Source organism: Galleria mellonella, unplaced genomic scaffold, assembly GCF_026898425.1.
Source record: "Galleria mellonella isolate WM207_F2 unplaced genomic scaffold, CSIRO_AGI_GalMel_v1 utg223, whole genome shotgun sequence".
Classification (NCBI taxonomy): Eukaryota; Metazoa; Arthropoda; class Insecta; order Lepidoptera; family Pyralidae; genus Galleria; species Galleria mellonella.
In genome coordinates, this window is record NW_026442042.1 from 921389 (window position 1) to 941959 (window position 20571).

At 32.1% G+C, this 20571-nt stretch overlaps 2 protein-coding genes across 2 annotated transcripts; one reads left to right on the forward strand and one right to left on the reverse strand.

Moving 5' to 3' along the window:
- Window positions 1–30: 30 nt before the first annotated feature.
- On the forward strand, window positions 31–4279 carry LOC113510321 (methylosome protein 50-like). Its single transcript, XM_052894603.1, has 6 exons — window positions 31–556; window positions 666–835; window positions 1372–1548; window positions 2228–2393; window positions 3043–3214; window positions 4012–4279. Exons 1-6 carry the CDS (start codon window positions 445–447, stop codon window positions 4217–4219), a joined length of 1005 nt encoding a protein of 334 aa, XP_052750563.1. The 5' UTR covers window positions 31–444; the 3' UTR covers window positions 4220–4279.
- A 509-nt stretch (window positions 4280–4788) lies between these two features.
- Window positions 4789–20473, reverse strand: LOC113521119 (tyrosine decarboxylase). The gene is made up of 10 exons (XM_052894598.1): window positions 20022–20473; window positions 11988–12039; window positions 11504–11574; window positions 9813–10049; window positions 8197–8736; window positions 7920–8109; window positions 7030–7094; window positions 6730–6935; window positions 6072–6152; window positions 4789–4994 (listed from the first exon to the last, which is right to left on the reverse strand). The coding sequence occupies exons 1-10, from the start codon at window positions 20334–20336 to the stop codon at window positions 4880–4882; spliced, it is 1872 nt and encodes a 623-aa protein (XP_052750558.1). The 5' UTR covers window positions 20337–20473; the 3' UTR covers window positions 4789–4879.
- Window positions 20474–20571: the final 98 nt, after the last annotated feature.

Below are 20571 nucleotides of genomic sequence, written 5' to 3' on the forward strand. Positions count from 1 at the left end.
CTAGTAGATTATTAAAACTGTAAAATGTTTATTTAAGAAAATTATAAAAGTATTATTTTTGAAAAATATTAAAAATTTAAAGGCATTGTAAATAATATTATCTACCTATCGACCTCAATAGGCCCTGAAAGTGTAACGTCTCAGGTTTGTTAGGATTAAACACCGACATTGAAGTCATACCCAACATGCTCACACCAATTGTTTCGTGCTTGGGAAAAGGAATTCTTTTTTAATTAAGAATCATGTATAAGTCATATTATATTATTCTTAGTCTTTGATTCCAAACGAACAAATGTTAGTCAACGTTGTCAAAAAATCAATTGTCAATAATCATCGAACATGCATTAGAATTTTGCTATCTCAAACGAATGAATTTTTTAAACTAAAATTATTATTACTTTATACATACGTTTATTACTGTAAGGAGTGTGCCAGAATTTAAATATGGAGAATAGCAATAAAATTGTTCCGCCGCACCTCAATGCTGAAGTTTACAGAACAGATACCACCGGCACCAGCACAATCTCTTATTTAGATTATATTCAAATTCACGAGGGTAACTTTATATATTGTTAATATTTATATATTTATTTTTAGTGATACTTTATCTTTAGTTTCTCCTCATAAATTGGATGTACGTAATTCACTTTTCTTTGTTATTGCAGACAGCAGCGTGCTAGTAGGACGCTCAGAATTAACTGGACGTTACTGGAACGGTGGTGCTAGCGTTTATAAAACTATTGAAGAAGGTCAAAAATGTCTTAGTGAAACAAAAAATAGTATATATCTGACAAGTGGTACTGCAGACGGATGTTTTATCGGTAATTCTGGGAAGGTGAGGTTCTGATATTAATAAATGTTTTTTAATTATCATTATCATCTTAAGTCACTCGCATCTATTCACTCTCTATCACACAATGTCTTAAATAATTATTTAAATAAATAATCCAACAAAAATAATGTATAAGGGTAACTAAATGGTCTTAGAAATACATTTCTTAACTACTTTATAAAATATCAATTTTATCTGAAAGTATTTAACACAACCTAACAGTGGCAGTTGGCATTGCTTTAATACAGTCTCTTTAAGGTTTAGGCAAAAATAAGAGTTTTGATATTTTTTAATAGCTACCACATCAAAGTTCTATTAGTTTTTAAGTAGCAGATGCATCATATAATGGCACTCGAAGAAGTTGCCATTTATATATTGGAATTTGAACAAGATAACGCCTGCCAGGTCATCTAGCATAATAAATTTATTATGGTGTTAATTCCATGACAATTCTTTTTATTGTTAATTAATCACTATTTATATTTTATTTTAGTATGTTATTTTATTGTATTGCAAAAAAAGGAATGTAAATTTTGTAGGTATTATTATGTGAAGACAGTGGTGCAGTTAGTGTATGGTCAACATCTTCTGAAGATGCATGGAAATTCTGGAATGAGGATGTGTCTGCTGCTGAACATGATGATGCTGCACTAGCTATTGGTTGTTTGGTTCCTGAAAAAGAATATATCACAGTGGGAGGTGATGGAAATATAAAGGTACTAAATATATGTTTATATATACAATACAATTATATAACTGTACTTTATTATATTCTGTTCCAGTAGAACTTAATGAAAATGTAAACAAACTGATAATTAATGTTTTGTGATTATCTTCACTATATATTTTATCATGTATATCTATATATATTTTGTTTTTGAAAATTGATAAATAATTGTAACATTGCTATAGCAATAATTATATATTTATTTGTTAGAATATGGTATAACAAGATGATAGAAGTAGTAATAGATGTAATACCATCATATTTATTTATTTATTTATTCTTTATTGCACAATAAAATTATGTACAAATGGCGAGCTTAATGCCATATGGCATATTCTGTTGTTTTCAGTGCACAAATACTTAAAACCATATAGATTATTATAGTCAGTATGGGTATATCATAATTTTGTAGTCAATTATCAATTTTTATTTATATAACATTAGAAATCTTTTAAAAAATTTAAAATAAAAAAAAAATTAAGTGTTCATAATTAAGTATCATTATGAACATGTTATAACTTCATTTAGATCAGTTAAATTCTAATAAAGATAAATTATTATTAATAAACACATTAAAGACTGAACATCAAATTATCTTGTTACAGTGTGAAATTTGAGATTCAAACATTAATCATTTTGTCATTGTTAATCTAGAATTGGAATTACAGATATGGGACATAAATGAAATGTTATGTATAAGGAATTATAATGCCGCTCATAGCATGCCAATATGTAGTGTATCTGTGAAATTCAATTCCAATAATAATTTTGCAACTGCATCATTAGATGAATCTATAACTTTATGGGATGAGAATGTATCCAAACCAGTTCTTGGTAAGTGATATTTTATAATAATTATATATATTTAAAAAATATAGTTATTTTTTTTTCTATGCAACCTAGAATGACATACAAGCTGACGACCCACCTGATGGAAAATAGTAACCGTCAAAATTAATAAATAAAGTGCTAAAAAAAAATTCTAATAATGACTGAATTTTATGTTACTGATTAATAACCTATTATTTAGTACAACTGTGTTTACTTATACAAAATTCACCAAAGATCATATAAGCTGGGTGTATGAAAGGTTAATGGGTGATCATGTAAAGAAGATATTTCAACTCCCCTAGTGTTCCATACCAGGTCAGTCCTCCAACTAGGCAGCTAGGTAGCATCAGTTATCTTTTTAGTAAACTAGCGTTATGGTCTGAGCTGACAAAATTTGTTGGTCTTGGACAAAATACTCTTTTATTTTCATTTTAAACTTCTAGGCATTTAAATACATTTTAGTTTAGTCATTATCCATATAATTGCATGCTGTAATACACACATGTAAGTATGATACTTAAACAAAGGAAAATTTTGTCAAGATTTAAGGAAGTTTTGACAAAGTTTATTTCAACAAATAATAGATGAAGACATGTATGCAGGATTTGAGTATGATTATTGTTGACACTAATTTATTTGTTATATTTTTTAGATTTAGTACAAAATAATTGTGGTGTTCGTTGCTTACAATGGATTGATGATAATAAACTAGTATTTGGCGACGAAGCTGGAGTATTAAGTTTAGTTGATGCTAGAAATCCACAAAATACTACAAAATTAATGGAGTTTCCAGCCGCTGTTCACAAGTTGGTTACTCATAAAGAGTAAGTTTATATTTTTTTTTAATCGCATGAGCATAAACTACTACCATATTCAGCGCATTAATACCTACCAACATGAAGACATCGCGGACCATCCGCCGAAACGAGTATAATAGGGAACACAATGCTGTGTTTCGGTTTGAAGGGTGGGATATGGCGTGAATTTACTGGGTACAGAGGAATAACACCTGAGTCCTCAGGAATGGCAACAATGGGCGAAACGATACTCTGTTATGTCCATGGTACTGCTCATGTCTATAGGCGAAACTTTCCGCTTGTTTGCCATTCTAAGTTCTATATAAAAAAAAATGCGATATTGAGGGAAAATCGGTGTGTTGTCAACCGAAAGGACGCCGGGTGCAAATGCAAAGACCGATCGTGTCACGGATAATCCACAACCGAATATACACTGAATATGGTGTCATAAATATACTAAACTGCCCAACTAATGTAGGAATAGTAACAACTATTTTGCATGGGGAGACTTCTGCACAACAATGGAACGTTAAAGGGTTGTTATACTGGTGTGGTAAAATAGTTAGTCCTAAGAGTAGCAATATATGAGCGGTGCCATAAATAACGCGTAAATTTCATAATACTGAAAAGGTCTTGTTCGTTTTAAAAATATACCCTGCATCAAGTGCCTAACTTGGTCGATTCATTTATTATTATTTCCACTAGTAAACCAAAGATTGTATTATTTTTTTATAAACGACATAAAATTTGATTTGAAAAAATTGGACAATTAAGAGGTATAGGTAATTAAATTACTAATGTACTTAAACTGTTTTTATTTGCAGATCTCATAAAATGGGTATATGCTGTGATAATAAAATAGTATCAGTATGTTCAATAAGTGAAGATGATAAAATCAAAGTAGTTTACCATGATAGACATATGCATAAGAATTATGTAAGAGGAATGGCATGGGATGTTAAAGAAGACAATGTACTACACACATTAGGATGGGATGGAGAAATACAAACACACAATATAGTCTGGGATTAACAGAGCCTTTTTTGCAAATATATATTTTCTTAACAATAAATTAATCGTCCCACCATTTTATTTGTTTTATTTATGATTGTTAATAAGTTTGATATAAAACCCGACTAGAAAACTAAAAATCTTTACTAGATACATTTACAATTGAGTTAATATTTAGGTAGGTTGGTTATCTTTGAGTATCTGCTATTTCTGTATTATATCGACTAAGTGTCAGAAATATTTTGCAAAGAATACGTGTGATAGTACCTACTTTTTCTGAGTCGCAGTAGTTCATTCCCTTAGTTCTTGAGAGCGTTGTTTCTGACCATGGAATAACGATTTTTACGCTTTTGAACTTTCTATACTAACAGATAACATATCTAGTCATTAGTTAATATAAAACACTATGACAAATCACATCTGTAAACAATAACTACACGTAGAAAGTTTGAATCTCAGATATTCTTCTTTAATACTATAGAGAAGATTTTTAGGACTCTGGTTAAGCTTCTGTACAATAACAATTAAATTACCTACCTATATATTTTGTATGGTAGGATTTGTTTCTGGTCAGATTTAAAACACATACATGTATTTATACAATTTTTAATGAAGACATTGAATGCTTAGGAAATATTGGTTAGAACATCGTATGGTCTGTAATGTATTATAATTGGTCGATCAGTGTGCGGAGGGCGAGGGCGCGCGACGTTCGGGCGAAGCGCATGGCGACGAGCTGCGCCGACTAGAAGCCCCAGGACTTTTCAGACGCACCATGGTATCCAAATGACGGAATCTGTAGGTAGAATATGAAATTATAATTTTTCTGTACTGTAACTATAATATCCTCCTTTGTTAAGAATTCCTAGGCCACCTTCATTGCCTTAGGTTTAGGATTGGATAAAATATGTTTTTGAATTAGAATTTGTTACTGAAATACCCGGACTACAGTCAAAAATCCAAATGCGATGTTATAGTTACAGTGGTTGCCTAACCACTGTAACATCTGTCCCTAATAATAACTAACTAATAAATTAACCGATATCAAAATAATTACTTTCGTTTCAACAGTATTTTAAAAAGTTATATATATATATAAAGTATGAAAAACAAATTGTATATATATAACTACACCTATCCCCCGATTTACACGGTACTTGTTTTACACGTTTTCGCTTTTACACGGTTTTCCAAATAAGTTTTTTTTTTTTATCGCACTCTACTAAATGCTACTGTGTTTGAACACGTGCGCTGTGTAAACATCTCACGGGGAATCCCGAGCCTATGTGCTGACTTGCTGCACATGCACAGTGTGTCTGTATTTCTTCGCATAAAATTAAAGTTTTATCTACGGAAAATTGTATTTGAGTGAAAGTTTCACAGTGTCCGAAAGATTTAATTTTTCATATTCGTAAATTACAAGTGAGTGCATAATTATGATTTTTATAAATTAACATAAATAAAAAAAAAATTATAGGCTTATAATGTCGAAAGAAGTTAAAAGAAAAGTTATTACTTTAGAAACTAAAATCGAAATTTTGGATCGCTTACGAAAGGGAGATAGAGTAGTAGATGTTGCAAAATCATATAACATGAACGAAGCTACAATAAGAACTATTAGAACAAATGAAAATTTTTATTTTTATTTCTATGTACACCTAAAAATATTGAAAAAAATCACAACTGTTAAATAGCAAAATTATGCATTTTCTGCAAGCTTTTCGATTTACACGGTTTTGACTTGAAAATTTTAAATTTTCGATTTACACGTTTTTCTCAGGAACGTATCTACCGGGTAAATCGGGGGATAGGTGTATAGTGTAGCTGTTTCTTATTTTAAGTATCTACCACGGTTTAATATAGTAAGAGTTACCTTAATGGTAAATCATTCGGATCGTGATCAACGCTCTGGAAGAAGAACGCTAGTGGCCAGCTTATCCAAGAAGATTGTTTTCTGAAAATCACGTTACAAACAGGTAAGTATTTAAGTAACCGGTAATAGGTAGGGAAGAAATCGTCATAGTCGTAGAATACTGATCTTTATATGTAATCTTTGTCAGATCCGTCAGTATTCTACGACTATGACGAAACATTTTCGGATGGTAACTCGTTAGAGGGAAACGCAGTAACGACCGACCATCAGTGACCCCCACAAGATGGTGCACCGACAGCAGAAATGTTGCACAGACTATATGAATACAAGCGATTGAAAACTTCTATGTGGGAGATATTCAGCAGTGGACAATAGTTTTTTTAGTTATCCTATTAAAAAAGTTTTTTAATGAAATGGTCTTTTGTGCTATCGGTCGGTATACGTTCATATATATCTTATTATTTCTTCGCCTCAAGTAGCAATAAGTATGGTACTGACAGGTTGGCCCATTCTGATAAATTCTCCAGGAATTAACCACGATGGTTCCCAAGGAGGACCACGTGGAAACCGATCCAATAGCAAAGTCTACATTACTAATAATCCTTCCCTCATACACACACATGAGAACAGAAGGTAAACATGATAATGATATACTAACGGTGTCGGTGGTTGTAGTTCCGAGTCAGGCGTGTCAGGCGTGGTGGGCACAGCGGGTGGAGGGGAGGAGGGAGAAGTAGGCGCCGGCGGCGGTGTCTTGTTTATGGCCGGGTTGTAGATCTTGGGGTCGCTCACCATGCGTACGAAGAATGAACGCTTGTGCGCCAAAGCGGCACGGTGTCTTCGAGCGCGCTCTTCGTTCAAATCCTGCAAAAAATAGTTTAAACAATTATTTGTATTCTGTTAAATATTGCAAGGATCTGGAATCATATGGTTATGATAAAATATTTTTTAAACTTACCCGTTCTTTATCTGGTCCTTCCAAAAGTTCGGTAGCGAATTCTGTTATAATGTCCCATGCTATTTCTGCAAATAAAGTTCAATTCAATTATAATTCTTTCAATAATAATAAAATACAATAATAATTAATTTAATTATTATTTTAAGAGTAATAAGAATTATTATTTCTAAAACATAACTTTATGTCTATAAGCGACGGTTACCACTTTCCATCAAGTCATAAAAAAATATAAAATATTTTAAATAACTTAGTAGGATTAATATTGCAGTAAAACGGTACAAAATTTACAAAGACATTACCTTAAATTGATATCGCGTAACACACACACACCCACACATAAAAAATAGTCGAATTGAGAACTTTCATATATTTATATTTAGGTTAAATATAAAATACCTAAATAGTGTATGCATTGAAATAAATAAATTACAAAATATCAGTAAACAGACCGATTTTGTAGTATATACTAACTACCTGCCTTAGGTACCTATATATCTAACGCAGGTACTTAGTATATACTATATTACACGATGATACCCTTTCATTAGTAAAAATAGGTATATGCGTATTTACATATTATCCATATCACTATATGAATCGTATATGTAATCACGTATATGAATCGAAAAAACAAAGGCCTCTGGTGTGGCTTACCGGAGAACCACTTTACATAACATAACTTCTTAAGCACTAAGCAAGTTGCAAACCTTTTGAAATAATCCATAAATCTATTTAAAAATTCAGAGTATTGGGCTGAGATTCAATGCCAGGACTTCTGATGGACTGAAATCACGCGTTATCCGACAGAACTTTTACCGCTTTACCAAATTTATACCTAGGCACATAAACTATTAAAAGATTTCTTTAAAAATAAAAAAAAGTTAAATTACCAATATCTTCCCGCGTGGCGTGTTGCTGAACCACACAAAAACGTATTACAAATCGTTCACGTACTGATGCCGGCACCATATGGATCTTTCCCGACGCATTGATATTCGTCAGTAACTTTTTGTTCATCTCATCAATCTGCTCATCCGTTTCATCTGGTCCTCCAACCAAACGAAAACATACCAAACCCAACTGGATCATGAAAAATACATATTTACTTAACAGATAAAATATACTTTAATATCATGATGTATATTATGTATTAAAATAAATATATACCTTTACTTGATTACACACTTCGAACCTATCGTCTTTTTTAACAAGTTGCTCGAAATATTTTGCCAATTCGCAATGTCGACGCACGTATTTTTGCAAACCACTGATTCCATAACTTCTCAACATGAACCAAAGCTTTAGTGATCTAAAACGGCGACTGAGTGGCACACCCCAATGACGATAATCAATCGCTGTGTGATCATAGCAATGTTGGAGATAGAGAGGGTCGACGACAAGCGCAGATGTCAACAGGTACCGATTATTGACCCACAAAAGTGAACAGTCAAAACTAGTCAGCATCAGTTTGTTTGGATTAGTGTTGAAGGAATCTGCATACTCGATCCCTGCTAAGTGGTGCTTATGTTCTGGACAAAGGAAAGAGCTGCCAGCATATGCGGCGTCTACATGTAGCCAAACCGACGGGAATTTTCTTACAACAGGCCCTATCTCTGGCAAGTTGTCAAATGAACAGCACGAAGTAGTGCCTAATGTAATAGAAACAAAGAATGGCACATGTCCAGCTTCTTCATCTTCTTCCATAGCCTGTAACGGAAATCGTATATTAGTATATAAATTGTAAAATAGATTGAACCATAGTCACAGTTTAAATTGCAAGTGTAAGCATAGATCATGGACAAAAATGAAATAGTAACTGTTTGTGTTATTAGTTTATACGACGAAATAGGTACGGAAAGTCTGGTCAGTTGATCTTAGTTCTGGGATTGATTACTAGGTAGTAATTTATAACCTCTCGACGGAATTCGACTAAAGGTATTTAAATAATTCTAAATGCAGGTTTAGCATTTAGAAAAATCTAGATTGTTGTTGCGCCTCCTTGATCGGGTTTCTCACTGGCCGCTAAGACATTCGACAGACAAAAACTGCTTATGACAAAACAAATTAATATGACCAAGACACAGGAAGAAGACGGACACAATTTACAACAAGAAAACTGTCTTCTTATTTTTTATTTTTACGATGTCCAAATGCTGAGATTTCTGATCTTTCAATTATTTAATTTATTATAAAACATCAAGTCCTTTAAATTTATCCGATATAGGTATCTACGCTGTCTTTTATAATTGATATAGAAAATTTTCTATTTCATTTGGTGACAGCAATTAAAGATTTCTCATAAGAGGATCGTATCGCAATTTTCAATATTTGAGGCATAGAAATGGCACACAATGCCCGTCCATTACCGCTCGGCTCGCCACGTATTTCCGGCATCCAAGCCGGAGTCATTAAGCGGAGGATAGCGGCGCCAGACATCGTGCGCCCTCGGAACTGCTCGACTTCGGGCTTTAACACCACGTAGCATCTATTCATTTAGCGTCCAATTATCTGCATCCTATCTTACGAATTCCAATTTTCTAATGTCAATAACAAATATTGAGCAAAAATCAAATGTTTTGAATAAGGCACTGGGATAAAAAACCAAGTTTGTAGAAAAGCATCATAAAATTTGTTTAATAAATTTAAGTATATGCATATTGAAAGATATAGGGTTATGGAAAATGGATCTCTCCCCAAAATGGTAGGTTATGGAATGGGGGCCGTGAAGGTAATAAAAAATAGCGTAACTAATTTTATGATTAAAAGTAAACTTAGATACATACTTCTTTCAATGTTTCGCCTCTGAGTGACCCGTTTTCGTCAGGCTGCAAAATTCGTAATTTAACAAAACATATCATTGCAGCCTTCTCGACGCATGAGTGAGCTTCCTTAGAACAATACGCTATAAGTTTGGAGAGGAGCAGACCCTCGTCCACAGTTGGAAATTGATGTTTTAATCTTTTGATGCCATTTGCTCGAGCTGCTAGCATCGAGACAAGAACGCATTCACTCGCTGATCCCTAAAAATAATTTTAAATATTAGCTGTGAATTCATCATCATGTATTCCATCTATGAAAAAAATATCCGAAATTTACATCTTTTTAACTTTCATAAGAACTATATGTACATATGTAGTGTTCCTTCATATCTTGTATTCGATATCTACGAATCTTGCTGTACTACACATATAGGTAGACATCTATGTTATTAATAAAGCTTTTGTTTTAAAGTCATTTCTATATTTTTTAAATCCGACTATAATAAATTTCTTAATAAGTACAACCACAAAAATAACTTCTTTGGCATTATGGTATTTTCTCTGTAAGTTATTAATAAAGAAGTTTTCCATCTTTGCTTATTCCATATCTATTAATTTTATCAAAACTAAAGTCAGTATTTAAAAAAAAATAAGATTAAATGATTGAAACAATTTATGTAACCATAATTTTTAGTACAATACTTGAGAAATAAATACTATTTAAATAAGCAATCATGCAAATCCGCGGTCAGTGCGTGGAATATACGCCCACTCTTGTTGCTAGATCAAGCGAAACGTCGTTTTATTTTAATGTATTTACTATCAAACATAACGAACAAATATTCATAACTACCTACTGCACATAACTCTTTTGTAATTTACTTAATAATCAATTCTCGTTCGTACTTAAAAAAAAATACTAGAAGGAATCTTTATACAAAAGTTGTCTACTTAAATACTTCTGTTTCGTGTCTCTACCATAAAGCATCTGTGCTTGCATGGCTATGTTTCTGTTTGAAAAATGAGACATGGTAGTGAAATTGCAGGTACGGATGCTTAACACGGTTGTTATGCCTTCAAACCACGCATTGTAAGTCCTTACAAAAGACAACGCATACGGGCATGGGCATCACAATCTATTCTGTGATATTCATAAAGCTAGTAATATTTATAGATGACGGTTACCACTCTCCATAAGATAAAGCGTCAGCATGTTTGCCATTCTAAGTCTAATAAAATAAAATGGCATCCATATCTGCTCCCAATTAGTAATAAACCCGTATTATTATAGAACAGTAGAAATTATGTGATATCTATGTGTATATATATGATATATATGTGGTTATTTTGCGTAATTCCACAGATTTGTTATAACAATTATATCTTTATAAGGTTTAAAATTTTCGTCATCTTTTTGTCTAGTCGATAAAACTTCTCCGTTTCTCTTTTTATATATTTCAACATCTCAAACAAAATGTCTCCTTTCATTATATATAGAGACTAAGTTATCATGTTTACATCGAATCGAAATCCGTCCAGTAGTTTTTGAGTGATACGTGCTTAGACACGGTCAAGTTACTTTTTATCAGATATATGTAAATATATACCTATATTATATTTTTTAGAGAAAGTTGTTCAGTTTCACTAATAGTGTTATTGTATATCGGATCGATAGGATGCATGAATCTTCTATTATATTTTAAACATATACCTACCTCTATTACTCCTCCACCTTTACTACCTTCCTCGAGTGCTAAAAATGCCGGAGGTAGTCCAATCGCTTTACCTGCAATGAACAAAAATATATTAGAAATATAGAATACAAAATCTACATGAGTGTGTGAAAGGGATTTCATTTTTATTTTTTAGTGTTGCCCTTCAACGATTGATTACTCACTTGATCGAAAGTGATGATGTGGTCTAAGATAGAATTCGCGGGCTCACGAAAAGCCTATTCACATTTTTACCTCACCATTGATACCATATCACCAGATCATTGCATATCTGCAGCTAAGAAATTCACTTACATACTTTGTAATGGTTTGCCGAATAATAACTAACCGAGGGTACTTAGGCACAGTAACTTAAAGATTAGGAATGAATGGACTATGATTATGATCCCTAGCTTTCCTGTGACCATCCTTGATTGATATTAATTTATTTGTGAGGTTCGTCAGAAGAAATTATAAGTTTACTTACCCATCCAGTCTAACATGATGATTTCTAACTCTGTACAGGCAGGACTAGCCGCCTGAAAAGGAAAGAACCGTTTTGATAATATATCATAAAACTGATACCTAGGCTGTTTACCTTTTCCACCACTGACAATAAGTCTAATTTACAAATTACTTTAACGATTTAAAAGCCTTACTTACTGAAAGATATAACAATAAATATGTTAATTTTCAATTAAATTAGCATAGTATTTTTTATTAAATATTACCACAGTATATACAAGAATACTTTCTGGGTACTAAATCTAGTTATATTATAAAATAATAATACATTATCAGGAGTAAAACCGGAATAATCAGACTCGAAGCAATTAAAAAAAATCAGTTTTGAAATTGGCTCGACTGAGAATCAATTTAAACAAGCCCATCTACACAAAGTTCCTTGCACTTATAGATACAAAGTTCTCTTGCTAACTCTGTGTATAATAAACATACTTAACATAGGTGAATACTACATATTACCTAATATAAAAATACCAGGAGACTGTAGACACAAAAATCGTTTGTTTGGATGCCGCACTTGTATTTCTGTCGCTATAAGCAACTGTAATTATATGGCTCTTTCGGTTTAAACGCTGAAATATGGCAGGAAAACATTACTTATGTTTTAGAGTTCAGAAATGGCAACGCATGAGAAGTAGTAAAGAAGATTTAACGTTGATACCCCATGGGTATCATCGGCGAAATAGTATACTCTATTATGCCAATGATACTGTTCATGTCTATAAGCGACGGTTATCACTTTCCATCAGGTAGGCCGTCAGCTTGTTTGCCATTCTAAGTTGCATAAAAAAAAGTACCTACCATGAGCATCATAGTCTTTGATATCACTTATCATCTGGTGGACCGTTAGCCAAACATTTGTTTTCCATGTTATCAAAAAAACTACTTACATAAAAAGTCAATATATTATTGTTCATACATTTTATATACAAAGTTTCTTTTCATGTTCAATCGATACTTAATGTGTATGTATATTTAGTGCATGTACATGCAGACATGATCATGTTACAGTTGTTTCTATTTGTTACGTAGTCAATATTTCCGATTGACTGACACGATAATTATTGAATTTTTATTTTCATTTATTGTAGGTATTTTATTATAGTTGTTTGTATTATTTGCAGTTTATGCACGTTTAAAAAAAATAAGATTAAATTATTTAAATAATGTTGTAACTAAAAAATGTAAGTAAGCACCTGTTTTTTTTTTTTTGTAAAAGAGGCTTTATTGACGGTGGTCAAATATGTTACCAAGAATGAAAACTGAGACAAAACAGAGCATTTACTACTAGTATGTATCTACTATTCCTATTCATATAATACTCAGAATTCGGTTTTAAATATACAACTAAATAAATACTTAAATAAAATAAATTTTCATTTACACATTCATGTGCATTGAGTTCCTTACAATAAAGTACTAGATACTAATCTAATCACATTTTTCAAGTAAAGTATAAGTCACTAATACCTATGTTGTGATTGCAATATGTACCTATTTTGGTGGAAATGGTTGCAAGCAAAAAATATATTGATTGATTATAATGTATAAACTATTATGTAACAATAAGTCAGTAAGTAGGTAGGTATTTAGTGGAAATGCAGGTTAATGATTTAAAATAAAAAAGGTATCAAATTGGTTATTTATTTGAGAAATTATGCACCAATTTGTCATCTGTCAAGTGAGTCTTTTAACCCGGCTATAGACTTAGTATAACGTACTTATTCCGGCGCATAGTATAGTCATTTAATACAATCAATATCTTGCAATTTGTACGGGTCATTGACGTTGTAGATACTTTGGTACTGTCTACTGTCTACGTTATTCTAATTTGACATTGTAACAAAAATTGGATTTAAAACGTAATGTGATCTACCGAACAGATAAAATTTAATAATTGTTATATTTGATAAATTTAATTGATAATACAATGGCCGTGTGGTCCCGACAGAATAGGCTACCCGTTCCTTTCCTGTGGGTGTCGTAAAAGCCGACTAAGAGAAGGCGAGGGATAGGTAACAGCGTCTCTCGTAAAACATTTCTAAAGCCTGACTGCGGTTGCCAATCCGCCTGCCAAGTGTGACAACTACTGGCAAAACCCCCAAGCGAGAGGCTTATATTCAGCAGTGAACAGTTAAAGGGTGATATGATGATAATGAAGGTTGATAATAAAACTGCAAAAAAAATCGCATGAAGAGACGAGCTCGATTGTTGAGAATCCAACAGCTGCATTTTTTATTTTATACCGTCATAAACAGGCTATAGTCTAATGGAAAATCGTATCACAGTAACGAATTAATGACGTTATAAACACTTTGGAAATAAAGGTTTACCTTTTGTTTCAGAGATTGAACCAGAATGTTTGTCATGTGTGTATTTCCGCATAATAGTAGTGATTAGGTGTATATAAATATAGATAGTTAGGCAGTTAGATATTCTGTTCTTTCTTCATTGTACTATGCTAATAATAAATATTTCAGTTGAATATTTAACTTATTTGTATGCATTGGATGAGAAGAATTGCTCTCGACTCTGTCGCTACAAATTTGAGCATTGAAGCATTTGTAAGCAGAACTGGAACCATAATCTAAAAATGCTCTTATTTAGTGACGGACCTGTGTTATGGCTGTGCTACGGTGTAATGGCTGTTAAACATATAGCCTCTAGTCACTAGATATCAAAATATCAAAGAACGACTCTATTATAGAATCTGTTTCGAACTGAATTACAAGCTGCTTGGTCAAATGCTTGTAGATTTTTATACATAATAATGTATATAAACCAATAGTTGCTGTGAACTGCATGTCCTGGAAGAATGGATGTCAAAAGGAATTATTCTTAGGCACTGTATATCATACACACTCATTATTTTGTGGAAATATAATACAAAATTTATATATAAGTATATTCTTTTTGTACTTGAACAAAAGATACAGCGATTAGTTTACCAACTTGTTAACAAGGGTGGACTTATCTTTAAAAAAGATCTATTCCAGCCAACTCAATTCAATTAGAGAGAAAGTAATTTATTTATAACAAATTATGTAATGATAATCAAAAATAATACTATATAGGTACTATCTGTTATCATGATGAACGACCATCTGCATCATTCAGATAATTAAATCAATGTACACAGGCAAAGATTGACGCCGTTTTTTTACTGTTGCACCATGCTGAAATAATTTATTATTCTCTTCTTTTTATTATATAATAAAATTTACATTTTGAATATAATATATATCACAATAATTCTGTAATCAGTATTTGTAGATTTATTAGTCAAATAATAGCATAATATTAATTCTTATGATACTAGTACGCTTATAGGTACATCAGTTCTCAAACATTTCTTCGAAAAACTCAAAAGTTGAACTCTTTGAGAACAGTAAACTATTTTACTGAATTATTAAATATCTTCTTACTTCACAGATTTCTTATAATTTGTGAGGCAATGAGAAATACAAAGAGAACATTCAAAGGAGCGAAGTATGTATTAGGAATGTAACTTTCTAACCAAATAAAAACCAGCCCGTAACATTTAAATATATATGTTGTTAGACAGATAAAGCTTTAAGACATGAGGGAAAATATGGAGGAATAAATTTAATTTTATATATTGTTAGAAATTATTCTAAACTTCTATAAGACTTTTCAATAATGGAAAACTACTAATGGAACCCTATTGGTTAGACCATATTTTGCTTCTAAACTAAATATAAAAATATTATATTAATTTGATAGTTTCGCGAAATTATTATTTTACTCACTGTTGTAAACTAAATTCATAATAATTTTGATCTAAATATATTACAAATTTAGTTCATATTAGTCCTTATAATAAAAAATTTGCTGTGATATCAAATAGAAATTTTAATTTTAGAAGTATGTCTAGAGAAATAGCACCTAATAATCGGCCACATTGTTTTTCTTATAATATTGTCGCCCTATCAAGCACTACTTTTTAAACGGTTTTATTAAGAATAGGAAAGATATGCTCGTAGCTGAGTGTATTGACTTCTGGTCCTAGCTTCATGAATAGGTTCAGCTAATGATTAATATTTAAACGGAATGACACTATTGTTTCATAAAAGAAATACATACTAAGGCAAGTTCCAAAAATCTACCACTGATATACGTCGGTATATATGTTTATAATAATATAATAGTACTTATAGAAGGTAGAGTGGCAAGAATTGGGAAATTTTGTGCGCATCGGAACCTAATAAATCACAATCACAGTCTTGTATGTGGTTTATTGGGCTCCGCTGAACCTAAAGATACTTTTCTCTATCTACGGCTATGATTAATATGACATTTGACCTTTTATAAATCAGGTTGTTAGACTAAGATCGTAGGTTCAACCCTGGCCGACAATAAAACGAGTTTCAATTTAAATTATCGATTAACCGATAACACTAATCACCATTAACACACTAAACTAATAAATAAGGTCAAAAAGAAATTGACACATCATATTATTGTGATTTCTTTTTCCATCATCCATTATTGCGACTTATATACCTGTAATTTCAAGCTCATGTCCATATCTTCAGAAATGGTTCAATCATGTCTGTAAAACATTTTAATAAAATAATATGAATATTAAAAAAAAATTATATATGGATGAAATCTTTAGGTACTCTAAATGGAAATTTGTTTTCCCGAGAATGATTCTAAGTACGTATAGAATATAAATTGTATCTTGCATCTCTCAGTATACATACCTACATGAATTAGGATAAAGGATAAGTCTCAGGCTACGCCACTTAAAAAATTTGTATGAAATCTATGCAACCATTGTATTAATTTTATAACATATACTTTTATTTTATGTTTCAATATTTTAGACAGTCATAGTATAAATATGTAGTTGCATTTATTAAAATTGAAATTAATTTAAATTATGAAAACAATTTCATATTTTAATCTAACCCTTTTTCTTCATTCATATTCATCTACAATGGAGCAAGCAGGCTAAATGGGAAAGTGAATAGGTTTATATCACTAATTTGTAAGAACTCACAGCAAATGATATATTGAAAAAGTCTGTTTCATTCATTTGTCAAAAGGTTGAAAAATAAATTAGAGCTATCAGCGGTTATTTATACTTGATTAATTTCATGATACTGTATTGATTAAGAATGAAATAAAAAAGGTTTTATGTTCAATAAATGATTTCTTATCTATAAATACCATTTCGAAGTATTTAATGAAATTTCATTTGCGTGAAGGCTAATAGAAAACTAGATAGATTAACTTCCATCATTATCAAGTCCTCATTGTTACTTTGAAATTATTCAAAATTCCTATAGCTCCTTAAAACTTTTATATGAGTTAGCAGTTTATGTGTTTGATTTTTAGATATATTCCATTGTAACTCCTAAATTACTCATCCGATTTTGATGACTGTTATATCAATCGATTCGTTATTATAGTCCGGATGAAGATAATTTGTTTTTAATAAGATGTAAATGGGGGCGCAAGCCGGGTGGCTTGCACTATCGTTATACCATAGCTGTGTACTAGTGACGAAGTCAGGTCAGGTGGTCCAGAATCAACGGGGATTATTTTTAAGGATGACCACGCCGAAAGTAACCTAGTAATGAGGGGGAGGGAGGGAGATTGTTAGCAATGGAGTTTGACAGTCCCATTGCTAGCAATATGCCTTATTACGTCGACCTCCACGTGGTTTCCCCTGGAAACCATCATGAAAAATTCTTATTGAATTCGCCACGATGGTCTAACTGGCTTGCTTCATCCTCACCTATCATCCTTCACTGGTGCCCCGCTGGTGTATACCGATAGCGCGGATGGAGTTACTATTCTATTATCACCCATTAAAAAAAACCTAGTAATAGGGCCGTTACACCTCAACTATCCCTTTTCCTCGAGTGCGATAAATTATATTATATACAATAAAGACAAGAAATATGATAATTTCTTATATTTTAATTTATTAGTTTATTTTATATATTACTACTTTCAGTTAAAGGTTTTGAAACTCTTTCTGTTATTTTTTCATAGTATGTTTTTTTATTGTGACTTTTTTCAGTTTAATAGATACACATCAGGTCACATAAGGTCAGTAATTTGTATGTAATTACTTACCTACTATTTTATGTATTTTAAACAATGAACGAATGTACTATTATTATTCACTTTACAAAGAAAATATTGTCATTTCGTATACAAGTTTTAGCTTTTATATGACGATGTACTTACACAATCATCTAGCAATTATATTGTTGTATTTTACGGTTTAATAAATCGTCATTACATTATGATAGTATTATATTATCTGTGCATTATGCATAAGCCTAATAGATATGTACGTATACATGTATAAATAGTACTTTTATGTATACAGAATTTGGATAGGATGAAGAAAGAGGTAGGTACTAAAAGATAGCACCTTTTATTTTGGTCACATGAATGAAATCATGGTAAAAACTGGTTGGCTATATTTTAAAAAAGTACCTATGTGCTGCTCAATTTTATTTAAAAGTGTTGAGTATTTAATTTTATTAAGAGCTCAGGTAGGTAGATTTTTTTTTAAAAGATTATGTTACTAGCTGATCATGTAACTTTCTATAAAAAAAATGTTGTTGCTTTGTTCAGTGACATACAGAGCTGGCATATATCTCGTCGTATGTATTTGAAGCTCGATATTGCCGTCTGTAGACCCCAGTTTGTTGTAGGACAATAGAACCTGCACTACATCGAACTTCATAATACAATTTCCTAAATAGTGGCAATTAGAAGAATTTTTCAATTTATGAATAAACAGAAAAAAATGTATGCTCTCCATTAATAGTTGACAAGCTTACATTTCATCGGATATATTGGATAGAGCATGTATTGGAATTCAGTTGTTTTTTATCTCTGGAGAGTTAACTAATCAGAAATTTTAATTGACACAAAGCTTTTGACTTCGGTCACATTCGAAATGTGACGTTTTGATGATGACGTTTGCAGTCGGTTAGTCGGGGTCGTGTATGACAAAATTATTAATTTATGATACTTATCTTATAAAATAATAAATATATTACTCATATTTATAATATTATTAAAAAACTTCCTGATAATTCAAATCAGATGTAGATTTCTGAAACCTACATAGACATTTGGTAAACTGCTACAGATTCTTTACATATAAATGAAGACGAATATAATGTAAAACTAGAGAAAAATTGTAAAAACAAAACATAATTATACTCTTACCATCCTATTAATGTAATAAATAAAGTTTGGAAAGACGAAAGTTTGTTACTCTTTCACGTAAAAATTGCTGAACCTATTTGAATGAAATTTACTACACGGATGTGTTATATCCGAACTTAGAACATAAAAACTTTATGTACTGATTCACGCTATAACTAATACAAAAATAATAATAATATAATATAAATTATTATTTTTATAACATATTTTTTTAAAGATGAAAATTAGCCACGTTAATCGTAATAAAATGAATTAGAAACCAAAATTAGATTAAACCTTATTGATTGCATTAAGAAAAATCATAATCGGTCCAAATTTTTTTATGATACTTAGAAAGAAAAGAAGCTGACAACCCATCTCCTGGAAAGTGGTAACCGTCGCCTAAATAACATCAGCAGCATGAACGACGACAAAACACACTGTGACGCCCATGGTACCGCTCATACATTGCCATTCCTGAGAACTAAGATATTGTGCCTCCGTTGTAATTGAAACCGAAATACAGTCATACAAGCTTAACTGCGGCCGAAATACGAGTGGGACAGATGTACTCAAATATTTACAAATTTACTTTTGTACAAAGTACCCAAAATAGAAGAAGTAGTGATATTTTTTTTATTTTTTGAAGCCCATGGACGTATATACAATTTAATATAAAATTTTGAATGAAAAATAATATTAGAATTGAAAAAGAAATGTTATAAGACTGTAACTAAAGTAAAATAAATATTTATAAATAAGGTAGGAACGTTACTTGTAAAATAGAATTTACCCATGAGAATCCGATGCATCCGATGCCAGCTGACAGCATATCCCCAAGGATGGACGGATAGCCGTTGCCCGACGGGAAGTATGCATGAAATCGTGGGTGCTGCCAATGGGTGACTCCTGGCATGATTTTATTCTCTACATCGTCCATCACGTCATCCCAATTCTCGGGATGATGGGGCGCTTCGGCCGGCAACGCTGCCCGCAGGTATCCCGGTTCCACAGACGGAGTAACCCGCCGCGTACGCAGCGTGGTCATATACGTGCAAATATAATCCACCATTTCTTTACCCCGTACTCGGAACTCTTCCACGTCCATTTTTAGACCGATGCCTACTCTTTATTATTATTAGACCGATCGTAATAATTGATATCCGGAATTAATATTGTCAATAGATGTGGAAATGCTGCGGTGTCAGCGCCGCGGCGGCCTCCGGCTGACTCGACGACAACGCAACCACCACTCTACTTGGTCGAGTCAAGAGGGCGGGTGGTGAGACGCGCGGCGGCGGCTTGCGGGGTGGCGCGATTGAAGGCATTGCGAACAGCCGCGA

Excerpts from the sequence above, each read along its gene's own strand:
- LOC113521119 (XM_052894598.1), bottom strand. The coding sequence starts at position 20,336 with ATGGACGTGGAAGAGTTCCGAGTACGGGGTAAAGAAATGGTGGATTAT. Across the intron at positions 7,095-7,919 it reads CGCCACGCGGGAAGATATTG|AAATAGCATGGGACATTATA; the intron begins GTAATTTAACTT and ends CTTTATTTGCAG. Across the intron at positions 6,153-6,729 it reads GAACTACAACCACCGACACC|AAAACAATCTTCTTGGATAA; the intron begins GTTAGTATATCA and ends CGTGATTTTCAG.
- LOC113510321 (XM_052894603.1), top strand. The coding sequence starts at position 445 with ATGGAGAATAGCAATAAAATTGTTCCGCCGCACCTCAATGCTGAAGTT. Across the intron at positions 836-1,371 it reads TTATCGGTAATTCTGGGAAG|GTATTATTATGTGAAGACAG; the intron begins GTGAGGTTCTGA and ends TAAATTTTGTAG. Across the intron at positions 1,549-2,227 it reads GAGGTGATGGAAATATAAAG|ATATGGGACATAAATGAAAT; the intron begins GTACTAAATATA and ends TTGGAATTACAG.